Source organism: Cynocephalus volans, chromosome X (assembly GCF_027409185.1).
Source record: "Cynocephalus volans isolate mCynVol1 chromosome X, mCynVol1.pri, whole genome shotgun sequence".
NCBI lineage: Eukaryota > Metazoa > Chordata > Mammalia > Dermoptera > Cynocephalidae > Cynocephalus > Cynocephalus volans.
The window spans coordinates 66,238,566-66,252,019 of NC_084478.1; the positions used below are offsets into that span (position 1 = coordinate 66,238,566).

Sequence of the window (13,454 nt, forward strand, 5' to 3'; positions counted from 1 at the left end):
TTCACTCATCTGTCCATCCATTTTTTAAATCTATTGTACCATAGTTGATTGTACATTTCTGTGGGGTACAGAGTTGAATATCATTACCTGTGTGTGTCCATTTATTGGGTCCACAGAAATTGACTGTATGCCTGGGGTGAACTATTCTTGGCATTAGAAAGAAATTAGTAAAGGAGAGTCCTTCCCTTGAGCTCAGAGTCTAGTGAGGGAGACTGACAAGTATATAGACAGAATTCTGAGATCAGTGCTGAGATGAGAACAGAAGAGGCTGTGAGAGCACAGTGGCAAGTACCTAACCTTGCATGAGGAGGAGGGGGGAGAAGTGATATCAGGGAAGGCTTCCCAATGGAGGTAATAGTCAAAATGCATCTTGAAGAATGCATAGGAATTTGGTAGGTGAAGATTGGGAAGTAGGAGAATAACATATACTAAGTATGGCATCTCCAGGAACAATAAACAGCTTAGATTGTCTAAAGCAAAGTGTGTGGATGAATAGAGGAGCAGTGGCTGATGAGAATAAAGAAATAACTTTGTCCTAAAAGATATGAGGAAATGGTGAAGGGTTTTAAGCAGGAGAATGCTGTGATCGGATATGCATGTTAGAAATATCTTTCTTCTATGGGTAGCCCCCCACCCAATAGAAAGTAGGAGCATGCCTGGGGACTTCACTAGGAGCCATGGGCAGTCCCTTGCCTGACAGAAAGCCAGAGCTTGCCTGGGGATCTCTCCAAGAGCCAAGGGCAGCCCCCTTCTGACAGAAGACAGGAGCATGCCTGGGGTTTTCAGTCCCCACCACTGCTGCAAAAACCACTTCCATATGGGTGGTACACGACAGCCACAGAAGTGGCCACTGCCTCTGATAAGGCAGCTCACTACCACAGCAGCAACCATGGCCACATGCAGATGTCCTGCCGTTAACACAAGGAGAATCACAAGCAGAGTCCAGAAAAATAGGAGGAAGTATCTCTCCTCAAATCCCACTCCAGAGTAATAGAAAAGCAACTGTTTTTCCAGATGACCAGACGTCACATCAATGAAGGGATACTGGAAATATGAAAAAAAGAATTAAAAAAAAAAAAGAAAATATGACAGCACTGAAACAATGCAGTAATTCTCAAATACCAGATCCCATAGATCAAGAAACCTTCAAAATGAGTAAAAAGGAATTCTGAACAGCAATCTTAAGGAAACTCAATGAGATACAAGAAGACTCAGTTAGAAAACACACTGAAATGAGAAAAAGTATCTAGGATATGAAGGAGGAAATTTAGAAAGAGATTAAAACTTTGAAAAAGAATGTAGCAGAACTCTTGGAAATGAAGGACTCATTCATTGAAATAAAAAACACAATTGAGGGCTTAAGCAGCAGGTTAGAGTAAGCAGAAGAAAGAAGAAAGAATTTCTGATCTTGAAGACAGTCTTTTTGAAATAACCCAGGGGGACCAAAAAAAAAGAAGAAAATGATGAAAACCTAAGAGAGCTATCAAATAACCTTAAGTAAACAAACATCTGAATCATGGGTGTTCCAGAAGGTGAGGAGGAAGAAAAAGGCATTGAAAATCTATTCAATGAAATAATAACAGAAAAATTCCCAGGTACAGGGAGAGACAGGACCTTCAGATTCAGGAGGGTCAAAGATCCCCAAACAGATTCAATACAAAAAGTCCTCCCTGAGACACGTTATAGTCAAACAGGCAAAGCTCAAAGACAAAGACAGACTATTAAAAACAACAAGAGAAAAGTGCCAAGTCACCTATAAGGGAGTCCCCATCAGACTTCTCAACAGAAACTCTACAGGCCAGAAGAGAATGGAATGATAATTCAAAACACTAAAAGAAAAAAACCCTGCTAGCCAGGAATACTATACCCAGCAAGGCTATCCTTCAGAAATGACGGATAAATAGTGTATTTCCCAGACAAACAAAACCTGTGGAAGTTCACAACCACATGACCAGCCCTACAAGAAACCCTCAAAGAGTCCTACATCTGGAATCTCAAAAATGATAATCACTATGGCAAATATACAAGAAAGAACAAAACCCACTAGTAGAACAAAATTGCAAAGAGAAAGAGAAAGAAACTAAATCTTACCACCTCAAAAAACCTGCATCAAAGACAAACAATAAAAGGGGGAAAAGGAGCAAAAGATATTTAAGACATCCAAACGAAAATCAACAAAATGTCAGGGGTAAAACTATAAAATGTAAATGGATTATACTCCCCATGCAAAAGGCACAGACTGACTGATTGAATCAAAAAGCTAGACCCAACTAAATTCTGTCTTTAAAAGACTCACCTCACTGGTACAAAAACATACAGAGTAATAGCAACAGAATGGGAAAACATGTATCATGCAAATGGAAACCAAAAATGAGCAGGAGTAGATTCTTCTATCAGATAAAATAGGCTTTAAATGGAAAACCATAAAAAGAGACAAAGAAGGCCACTGTATAATGATAAAGGGATCTATCCAGCAAGAAGACATGACAATCATACATATATATACACCCAACACCAGAGCACCCAGATATGTATTACAAACACTCTTAGACCTAAAGAAAGAGATAAACCCCAATACAATAGTAGTGGAGAACCTGAACATCCCTCTCTCAACACTGGACAGATCATCTAGGCAACAAATCAACAGAGAAACACAGAATTTAAACTAACTTTAGATATCTAGCAGATATCTACAGAACATTTCTTCCAACAACTACAGAATATACATTCTTCTCATCAGCATGTGGAGCATTCTTCAGGACAGACAACATATTAGGTCACAAATCAAGTCTCAGCAAATTTTTTAAAATTTAAATCATTTAAAGTATCTTTATAGACCAAAACAGATTAAAACTACAAATCAATAACAAGCAAACTCTGGAAATTCTACATACACATGGAAAGTAAACAGCATCTCTTGAACAACTTATGGTCCAAGAAGAAATCAAACAGGACATCAAAAAATTTCTCAAAATTAATGAAAATAAAGACATATCATACCCAAACCAGTGGGATACTACAAAAGCAGTACTAATGGGGAACTTTATTGCAGTAAACACTTACATCAAAAGAATAGAAAGATTTCAATAAACAACCTAATGTACACCTCAAAGAACTAGAAAAGCAAGAATATTTCAATTCCAGAATTAGTAGACAGAAAAAATAATTAACATCATAGCAAGACTAAATGAAATAGAGGCCCCCAAATAATACAAAAGATCAATGAAACAAGAAGTTGGTTTTCTTAGAAGATAAGCAAAATAGACAAACCATTGGCTAGGCTAACTAAAAAAGGAAGAGAGAAGATCCAGATAAAAATCAAAAATGAAAAAGGAGACATTACAAGCAATACCACAGAAATATGAAGAATCATTAGAGATGATTATATATGACTATATGCCTAGAAATTTGAAAACCTGGAGGAAATGGATAAATTTCTGGAGACATGCAGACTACCAAGACTAAACGAAGAAGGAATACAAAATCTGAACAGACCAACAACAGGCAACAAGATTGAAGAAGTAATCACCAGTCTCCCAACAAAGAAAATCCCAGGACTGGATGGCTTTACTGCTGAATTCTACCAAATCTTTAAAGAGGAATTGATACCAATTCTCTTCAAACTATTACAAAAAATTGAAACAGAGGCCATTCTCCCAAATTCATTCTATGAGACCAGTTTCACCCACATACTAAAACCAAAGATACAACAAAAAAAGAAAACTAAAGGTAAATATCTTGACGTACATGCACACAGAAATCCTCAACAAAAGTTTAGCAATCAGAATACAGAAACACATCACAAAAATTATACACCACATTCCAGTGGATGCACCCCAGGGATGTAAGGTTAGCTCAACATATGAAAGTCAATAAATGTGATACATCACATCAACAAAATCAAGGACAAAAACCATACAGTTACCTCAATAGATGCAGATAAAGCATTTGGCAAAATTCAACATCTCTTTATGATAACCACTCTCAGCAAATTAGGTATAGAAGGAAAGTATCTCAACACAGTAAAAGCCATATATGACAAACTCACCACCAATGTCATCCTGAACATGGAAAAGCTGAAAGCTTTTTCCTTGGAACAGGAATAAGACAAGGATGCCTACTCTCATCACTCCTATTTAACAGGGTATTGGAAGTACTAACCAGAGCAATCAAGCAAGAGAATGAAATAAAAGGCATCCAGATTGGAAAGGATGAAGTCAAACTGTCCCTATTTGCAAATGACATGATCCTGTATATAGAAAACCCTGAAGACTCTGCAGAATAACTCTCAGAGCTGATAAAGGATTTTGGTAAAGTTGCAGGACAGAAAATCAACATGCGAAAATCAGTAGCTTGTTTATACTCCAAAAATGAACTTGCAGCAAAATAAATTAAGAAAGCAAGCCTATTTTCAACAGTCACCAAAAAAAGTAAAATACCTAGAAGTTAATTTAACCAAGGAGATCAAAGATCTCTACAAGAAAACTACAAATAACTGTTGAAAGAAATTTAAAAGGACACAAAAATATGGAAAGACATGCTCTTGGATTGGGAGAATTAACATTCTGAAAATATCCATAGTACCTAAAGAGATTTACAAATTCATTGCAATCTCCATCAAAATACCAAAATGACATTCTTCACAGAAGTAGAAAAAAACAATCCTAACATTCATATGGAGCAACGAAAGACCCTGAATAGCCAAAACAATCCTGAGCAAAAATAAATAAGTAAATAAAGCTAGAGGCATAACAACTGAACATCAAATTATACTACAAAGCTATAATAACCAAAACAATATGGTACCAGCATAAAAGTAGACACTTATACCGATGGAACAGAATAGGGAACCCAGAAATCAACCCACATACTTACAGCCAACTGATCTTTGACAAAGACAGCAAGAACATACATTGAGGAAAAGACTGCTTCTAGAATAAATGGTGCCAGGAAAACTGGACTTCCTTATGTACAGGAATGAACCTAGACCCATACCTCTCACCATATACCAAAATCAACTCAAAATGGATTAAAGAATTAAACATAAGACATGAAACTATAAAACTACTAAAGGAAAACATAAGGGAAATGCTTCAGTAAGTAGGACTTTATGAATTTGACCCCCAAAGCACAGGCAGCCAAAGGAAAAATAAACAAATGGGATTATATCAGAGTAAAAAGCTTCTGCACCGCAAACGAACAATCAACAGAGTGAAAAACAGCATACAGAATGGGAGAAAATATTTGCAAATTATGCATCTGACAGGGGATTAATATCCAAAATATACAAGGAACTTAAACAACTTAATAGTAAGAAAACAACTAACTCAATTAAAAAACAGGCAGTGGAGCTCAATAGGTATTTCTCAGAGAAGAAGCACAAATGGCCAGCAGATACATGAAAAAATGCTCAACATCACTAAGCCTTAGAGAAATGCAAATCAAAACCACATTGTGATATCATGTCACCCGAGTCAGTCTGGCTATTATTAAAAAGAAAGAGAATAACAAATGCTGACAAGAATGCACAGAAAGGGGGACCCTCCTACACTGTTGGTGGGACTGTAAATTAGTGCAGCCACTATGGAAAACAGTATGGATGTTCCTCAAACAACTACAGATAGAACTACCATATGATCCAGCAATCTCCCTGCTGGGTATATACCCAAAGGCATGGAAATCATCATGTCCAAGTGATACCTGCATTTCATGTTTATTGCAGTTCTATTTACAATAGCCAAGAGTTGGAACCAACCTAAATGTCCATCGACAGACAACTGAATAAGGAAAATGTGGTATATACACAATGGAATACTACTCTGACTTAAAAAAAAAAAATGGAATTCTGCCATTTGCAGCAACATGGGTGAACTTAGAGGAAATTTTGCTAAATGGAATAAGCCAGGCACAGAAAGAGAAATACTGCATGTCCTCACTCATATGTGGGAACTAAAAAAATAAACAAATTTTTACAAAGAAAGAAAGGTACAACAATCATAACAATTTGTTGAACTTTCAAAGGCAGGAATGGAACTGAGTACACCAGTGGAGGGGCGGGGGAGGGTTAGTGAGAAATTTGTAAAGGGCCGCAAAATACGATTCCATTGAGTAATGTTGAATATACTAATTATCCTGATTTGGACAACATATATTGCACACAGGTATTGATATTCCATACGGTAGCCCACAGATATGTACAATCGTTTCAATAAAATAATAAATAAAGGAAAACCTAGACATGATTAAGGAGCACACATTTCATTGAAAGTTGAAGATTAAAGATCCTAATATAAATATTTTTTAATTAAATCAAAAAGCCAAGAATAAAAGAAAAGCTTAAATTCTCTACAGAACGTCTGAGTTTAGCTTGGAAAGGAAAGAACATAGTGGTTTTTCCTGTATTAGAACAGGTTTATACAGGCAAAAAAAAAAAAGAAAGAAAGAAATACCCTTCTGGCTGCCAGTATGACATATACATCAGAAGTAGCAAGACTGTAAACAGAGTAAACAGTCACAAAGTTCTAGTGAGCACAGGCAAGAGAGAATGGGTATTAAGAAGATAGATTGAAGAGGATTTGACTCCTGCTGAGAGGTGAGGGATGATAGAAAGAGAGAAATCTGGAATGACTCCCAGATTTCATTTAGGCTCAGGTGACTGAGTAGATGATAGGGCCATTCTCTGAGATGGGAAATGTAAGAGGAGAAGGTGAGTATTGAGGGATTAGGATATAGCAGTCCTTCAGAAATCCAAAGACAACATGCCATATTCTCCCAGTAAACACTTGAGACGTGTAAGCCATTATGACTCCTGGCTGAGATCTCTAGCTCCTCCCCTTCAGCCATTTCTCACATCATAATTTCTGTGTACTCTTATAAATGTTTTTCTTAAGCAATGTATTCTTTTGAAGCTGAATATAATGTAACAGGCCTTTTTTGACTACACAGAGATTAGGAATGAGAAGTGACCCAGCCCAGCTATTCTTCAATTGACTGATTTTGTCAACTTGGGCAAAATTCTTTCACCAAGTCTCAATTTCCTCACGTTTATAATGAGGGATATTGTACTCAATGGTCTCTAAGGGCTCTTCCTAAGGATACTGTCAGAGTATCTGTGTCCCAATGTTTCCCTTGGTCCCTTTGTCCTTCTCCCTGCTCCCAGCAAGTGAAACTCAGCAGCCCTGATTACTTAAACTGTGACCGGGAAAAGGTTCTGGAAGACTTTCTAAAGAGAATCAAGTGCTATGAGGTCAACTACCAACCTTTGGATGAGGAACTAGACAGGTAAGAGCCCAGCACCCCAATGTCAAGTTCTGGATCCTTAGCCTGGCTCTGATGTCCCATAGGACCCAGGGAAATGTCCTCCCTCTCTTAGCTTCAACTTCTCTATCCATAAACATCAGGGGGCTGGATTTGATGATCTGTCTTCAAGAGCTAGCTCTAATTATCCATGAGGCAGTGATTCCTTGATGTGTAAGGTGTTCATGAGGTGACTGAAATAGTGCTTTCCTGAGCAATATCAGAATCCCAATCTCTGGAAGCAAATGCCTCCCTCCTGTGGGAGAATCCCAATCTCTGGGAGCAAATGCCTCCCTCCTGTTGCTATTATTATTGCAAAAGTATTCTTCACACATGGATGGCACTTCATTTTCCAAACATGTTCACCTTCTCTCTTTCATTGAATTCCCACAGCACCCCTGTAAAGGAAGCTGAGATGGGTCTTATGATTATAAATTTTTGAAAAGAGAAAATTGAGTTTTAGAGAGCCAAAACTACTTTCTCAGGTAGAGCTAGGATTAGTCAAGGGTAGAGCTAGGATTCTAACCATGTATTCTGTCTTCTAGTCATGTCTCTTATAACACTCACGTACTTCTTTAATCAGCAAGTATTTGGTCCCTTTGGGTTGTGGTGTATGTAGGGGGTGTAAATAGGGGAAAGATAGGTGGGTTCTATTCTCAGGTAGCTTTCATAGTGCCTTGACATATGGGAAGACCCATGAAAAACAAGAAATTTTCTGTCATGATACAAGCTAAAGGTAGGAGAGGTGCTAGCTGGCAGTACAGGCCAAATGTGAGTTTTACATGTAGGATGTTCCCAGAACCCTACTCTTTTTCAAACTGGGTTGTGATAAGAAGGGATCTTTGCTACGTACACCCTTTGGCACCCAAGTGAGAAGTGTAAGGAGGCCTCAAATGGTCATTACCACCCTAAGAAGTTTAAAGATCATCCTTCCAGCCTTACCCAACTAAAGTACTGAAAGATGACTGTTGTTATTAGCTCGTTCCTTATATGGGGAAACTGAGACCCAGATCACATCAAAGGTTTATCTGAGGCCAGACGATGAGTCAGTAGCAGAATATATACCCAAACCCACAAACCTAAACTTCCAGCCTGGCTCTCCCCCTCCCACATCCCTGTATCATAAAAAGTGTCACATGGGGCTTAGACACTCAGAGCAAGGTGCATTGCCTTTATGTACTATTGTGCAGATTGTTCACAGTACAGGCACCAATCAAAGGTACACTTGCTTCTCTTATCAGGATGTGTGCTAGAGTGGGTGGCCATGTATGTCCTAAGGAAAGTGCAACTTTTTCAAGGTTCCACAAAGGCACCATATGGGCTAACAGCGTATGGTAAAAGGAGCTTAAAGGAAGAGGTGGGGGAGCTGAAGTGAAAAAACAGCATCGAGAAAGCCCCCTGTCCAGGGTCTAGACTCCTGCAGGTGCTCAGTTGGTGTTTAATGAATCAGTTCAGGCCTAAAAAGGACAGACCTAGAAGGTCAGCTTTATTTAATCATTTTTCCATCAACTGACACTAATTCATGCATCAGAGCCCAGCCCTGAGCTCTGCCCTAGGATCCCAATGAGGAAAGGACTGTCTCTGCTCTGACGGAATGCCCAGTTGGGGAAGATAATGAGTATAGAGTTGACCACAATTATGGAGACAGTAAACCAAGTGGTCTGTAGGAACATGGAGCAGAGGACCCAGCCCAGCTTGGGGAAAGAAGGTCTGGAAGGGCTGGATTACCCAATAGGCAGACTAAACATGTATTTAGGGTACACATAGTGGAGGATGGACATTATCTATTATAATACTTTTGGTGTGAAGCACCTCTAAATGATTTCACATGATCCCGGGCTCAAAGAAGGCTTCTTGGAGGGAGTGAATACATTGGCTCTTGAGGTGCACAGGAGCTCAACTTTGGAAATCAGGTAAGGAACATTTTTTCAAGCACAGAGGAAAGCATTCTGTAAATCTGAGTGAGAGAAGAAGAGTACAGAGAATATTCCAGTGGAATAGCAAAGGCATGAAGACAAGAATGAAATAGAAGTTATGGGATGGGACGGTGAGGCCAACTGGGGCCAGTGTGTGAACACCTAGACTATCAGACCAAGCTGAGGAATTCGGAAGTTTTCCTAGAGCCATGGAAGGACATAGTGTTAGGCACAGACAGTAACCAGACAACACGGTTACATCAGATATTTTATACCCCTAGGCTCTGAGGGTTCTAGGAGAGATGACTGGAAAGGGGAGCATTCTGGAGTTTAAATCCCAAATCTACTTCTTCTTGAGAAGGCAACCTTAGGCAAATGACTTTCTCTCTCAGTCCTTCAGTTTCCTCACTTATAAAACAGAGATGATAATCTATGCTCTGTAGGATAGTTATGAGGATTCATGCACTTTAAGATCCCCACTCCCTGCCAGATGTACAGAAAATTCTTAACAAATGAAAGCACCCTGTGGGAACCATTGGACATGACAGAGGGCTGGGCATGATGTGCGTGATGCAGGAATAAAGAACTTCTCTACAAAGATCAGGGGAGAGGCTTTCTGAAACAAAACTTATCAGCAGCCTAAGCTGCCTCAGGTTAGTGCAGCTCTTTCCATTCACTTGGTTTTGTTACTGTGCAACCAGGGTTGTCAGTGTCACCCCATTGCACCAGCCTCCCACACGTCTTCCTAGGGATCTCTCTGAATTCCATACAATCCCACAACTAAAGGATTAATGGCTGGCACAGCAGAGGCCTTAGGAGTCTTGCCCCATGGTACTAGTCTTCTGATTAGTCAATGTCCCTACCTCACCCCCAGCTCCTTTGTAGACAGAGGGTTAAATAGTTTGATTATGGCTCAGTGCATATTTACTAGTTCATTACAGAGCACAGAAGTGAGCAAGGAGTTTGAAGCAAGAACCGCAAATTCCCCCAGTGATGTTGTGAACCACCTCTTTATCCCCATGTCCCAGTAGCTGGCACACCTGAGAGTGACTGCTTGTGGAATGGATTTTGAGTATTGCTCATGTGTCTCCAAGTATGTGTTCCTTTCTGGCTGAAGAGCTCCCAAAGGGCAGACATTGGGTCCCTATCCCAAGCACAATGCCTTGAATAGAAGAGAATGTGTATATTGACTGCATGGCAAGTAGGGAAAGAACCAAACCCAACACTCTTTCTGACTAAAGAGAGAAAAATAGACACACATAGACGCATGCACACACAGACACATCTGGTAGCTGCCCTTAGAGTATAAAGTACAATATATCATGGCACAGGCTCAAAGAACAGGAAGAGCTTGGCTCAGGATCAGAAAGGGTGGTGGAGTAGATAGTTCAGGACCTTCCAGTGAGATGTTGGAAACAGCCAGGGGTACAGAAGATTACTCCTTATCTCTGAGTATGACAGGGATGTGAACCACAGAGGAGAGAACATCAGCTGCCTGTAGTGTGATGAGTGAAGTTGAAAAGACAGTCTGGCTCAAGCTGAGGCTGAGGAAGGGAGACAAGGGGAGATAATAGCAAGCAATGAACTTCTTAGGGTGGCCAGGAACCAAGTCTCTAGGACAGGTACCCAGAACACGGAAAGACATGACATCTCATAAGGTGAGAGATGCGTTGTGGAGGAGGCTTTAAAGCAAGGTGTCTGTGGTTGGGGCTTTTTCTCGGGATTAAGCCCTCTCACCATCAACCTCTGAGGTGCCCTTGCTCTGCTTGGCTTTGGCCCAGGCACCTGTCCTACATCAAGATCTTTGATGTGGGCACACGCTACATGGTGAACCGAGTGCAGGACCACATCCAGAGCCGCACAGTCTACTACCTCATGAACATTCATGTCACACCCCGCTCCATCTACCTGTGCCGGCATGGCGAGAGCGAACTCAACCTCAGAGGCCGCATCGGAGGCGACTCAGGCCTCTCAGCTCGGGGCAAGCAGGTAGAGAGGGCCTCATGCACCCAGATGGGTGGGCTAGGGGTGGGTGGGCAGGCCACTGCCTAAGGCCTGAGGAGAGATAGGTAGAAGCAGATTCGGTCACTCTGCTCTTCCACTCCGTCTGCCACTCAGCCTTGACCCAGCCATTGAATGGCTCCAGCATGCCAACTGCTTCTGCTAGTCTGAGAGCCTGGTCCTGGCCCTCACGGCCTGCCCACTGGCTGCCTCTCCAGCCCCATAACCATGACCAACCTTGCCACTGTCTGCTGGTCCCTTCCCCTTTCTCACAACTCTGTGCTTTCACTCGTGCAGTGTCCCCTCCTTGTCCCCTCGGTCACCTGGTGACCATCACTAGCACACACAGCATTCTCCTAATCTCACCCCCCCCCACCTTCCACACCACACTCTGGGTATCCCAAACCCTGGAAATCCTTTGTTCTTATGTTCCAGAGTCTGCTTCCAGCACCTGCATGGGCCTATCCCAGAGTCTGTCCAACTCATGGCAGGCCATGTCACAGAAGCATTCACCCTTAGGTTAAAGGGTGGCCAAGGGTTGCTGTTTGTGGGACATGGGGACTGGTGGAGGTGGAATGTGGACAGAACTTGGTCATGTGATTGGGTTATTCAGAAACATGTGCTCAAAGCACCTAGAAATTCAGGATGGAGCCAGAAATGGAATGCGAAGGGGGGGTAGACTGTGGGTGAGTTGCCTCCATTTGTACCCTTGTCCCAGGTTCCACAAATGTTTGAGGCAGGCCTGTTTGAATGAATGAATAACCAAGTAGAGGGTTCAGTGAGCAAGCATCAATGAGCACACACTTACAGACACACATTATCCTATTCCCTTGACCCTTATGCATGTAGGAAAGAGTATGACTTTTTATAAATTTGAAACATTTAAACTCTCTGTTCTTGCTTGTTCATTACCACTCCACCATTTGTGGCAGATCTGAGCTTGTTCTCATGGCTTCCCTGTCCTCCTCACTGATCTTTTTTCCTTTCTGTCCTCCTCTGCACCCCCACACCCTAGTATGCCTATGCCCTAGCCAACTTCATTCAGTCCCAGGGCATCAGCTCCCTGAAGGTGTGGACCAGCCACATGAAGAGGACCATCCAGACAGCTGAGGCCTTGGGCGTTCCCTATGAGCAGTGGAAGGCCCTGAACGAAATCGATGCGGTGAGATGGAGGGGGTAAATCTCCTGGCAGGTGTGGAGGCTTGAGTCTGGACTTATCCCCTGTGTTGTCTCTGCTCTAACCCCTATAAGGAACCTTATTAATTCAACAAGCTTTTGTTAACTACCCAGCCATGTGCCAAACACTATTTCGTGTCTTGGGGATCCAGTGAAGGCCAGAATAGACAAGGTATCTGCCCTCATGAAGTCCAAAGGCAGACAGCAAACAAAACATACATCTCAGTGTGACAAAGGGTTATGAGAAGGGAAGTACAAAGGACTATGGAGGTTCAGAAGATGAGGGTGCTCCTGACCAGACTTGGTGGGGAAGGGGGGAGATTTACAAGGAAAGCATCCTGGAGCAAACTAGAGGTGAGATAAAAAGCAGGCAAAATGAGCTAGGGGTGGGAAAATGAGTTTAGTTCTGGGATGGAGCACAGCTCATGTACAAAAAGAGGTTCAAAAAGAGCATGTCATGTTCAGGGAACCGAAAGAAAGAATAGTAGGAAGGCTGGGATAGTGGGGTCTGGTGAGAAGGAAGATGAAGCTGGAAAGGGAGCCAGGCCACAGGGCCTTATAGTCCATGTTGATGGATCTGGATGCTGTCCTGATAACAATAGGAAGCCATTGATGTGGTCTAAGTCAAGGAGAAGTGGCCCAAATGTTATTCACATTTAAAAAAAAAAAGGTCTGCTCTGGGTTTGTGTGGAGACTACATGGGAAGAGGGCCAGAATGAGCCTATAAACCAGTAAGGAGATGGCTGCACTAGTCTGGCAAGAGGTGAAGGTGTGCTGGACCAGAGTAGTGGCATTGGAGATGGAATGAAGGAGGACTTGGGGAATGTTTCAACAGGACTTAATGGTACACTGGCTGTAAGGAATAAGGAAGGAGGAATGAAGGATCCAACCCATGACATAGCAGTCTCTCTTCAGGGTCAGATTTTCTTACCCACCCTATAGGTGAACAGACACTGGGCAGCAGCCCACAGGTTATGGGCAACATAAAAGCTTTACCACAGATGTAGATAACTTTCATATGGGTAGGTTAACTTGCTTGCCTGCTATATATGTTTCTATAGATAC

The 13,454-nt window shown here is 41.7% G+C and overlaps 1 protein-coding gene across 3 annotated transcripts in view; it reads left to right on the forward strand.

Moving 5' to 3' along the window:
* The window catches only part of PFKFB1 (6-phosphofructo-2-kinase/fructose-2,6-biphosphatase 1), a 66,631-nt gene that overhangs the window by 37,457 nt on the left and 15,720 nt on the right, over window positions 1-13,454 (forward strand). For all 3 annotated transcript variants that reach the window (XM_063083133.1, XM_063083134.1, XM_063083135.1), the window contains exons 7-9: window positions 7,160-7,281; window positions 10,994-11,201; window positions 12,229-12,375. In XM_063083133.1, the coding sequence (XP_062939203.1) occupies window positions 7,160-7,281; window positions 10,994-11,201; window positions 12,229-12,375 (477 nt within the window). The remainder of the gene's footprint in view (window positions 1-7,159; window positions 7,282-10,993; window positions 11,202-12,228; window positions 12,376-13,454) is intronic.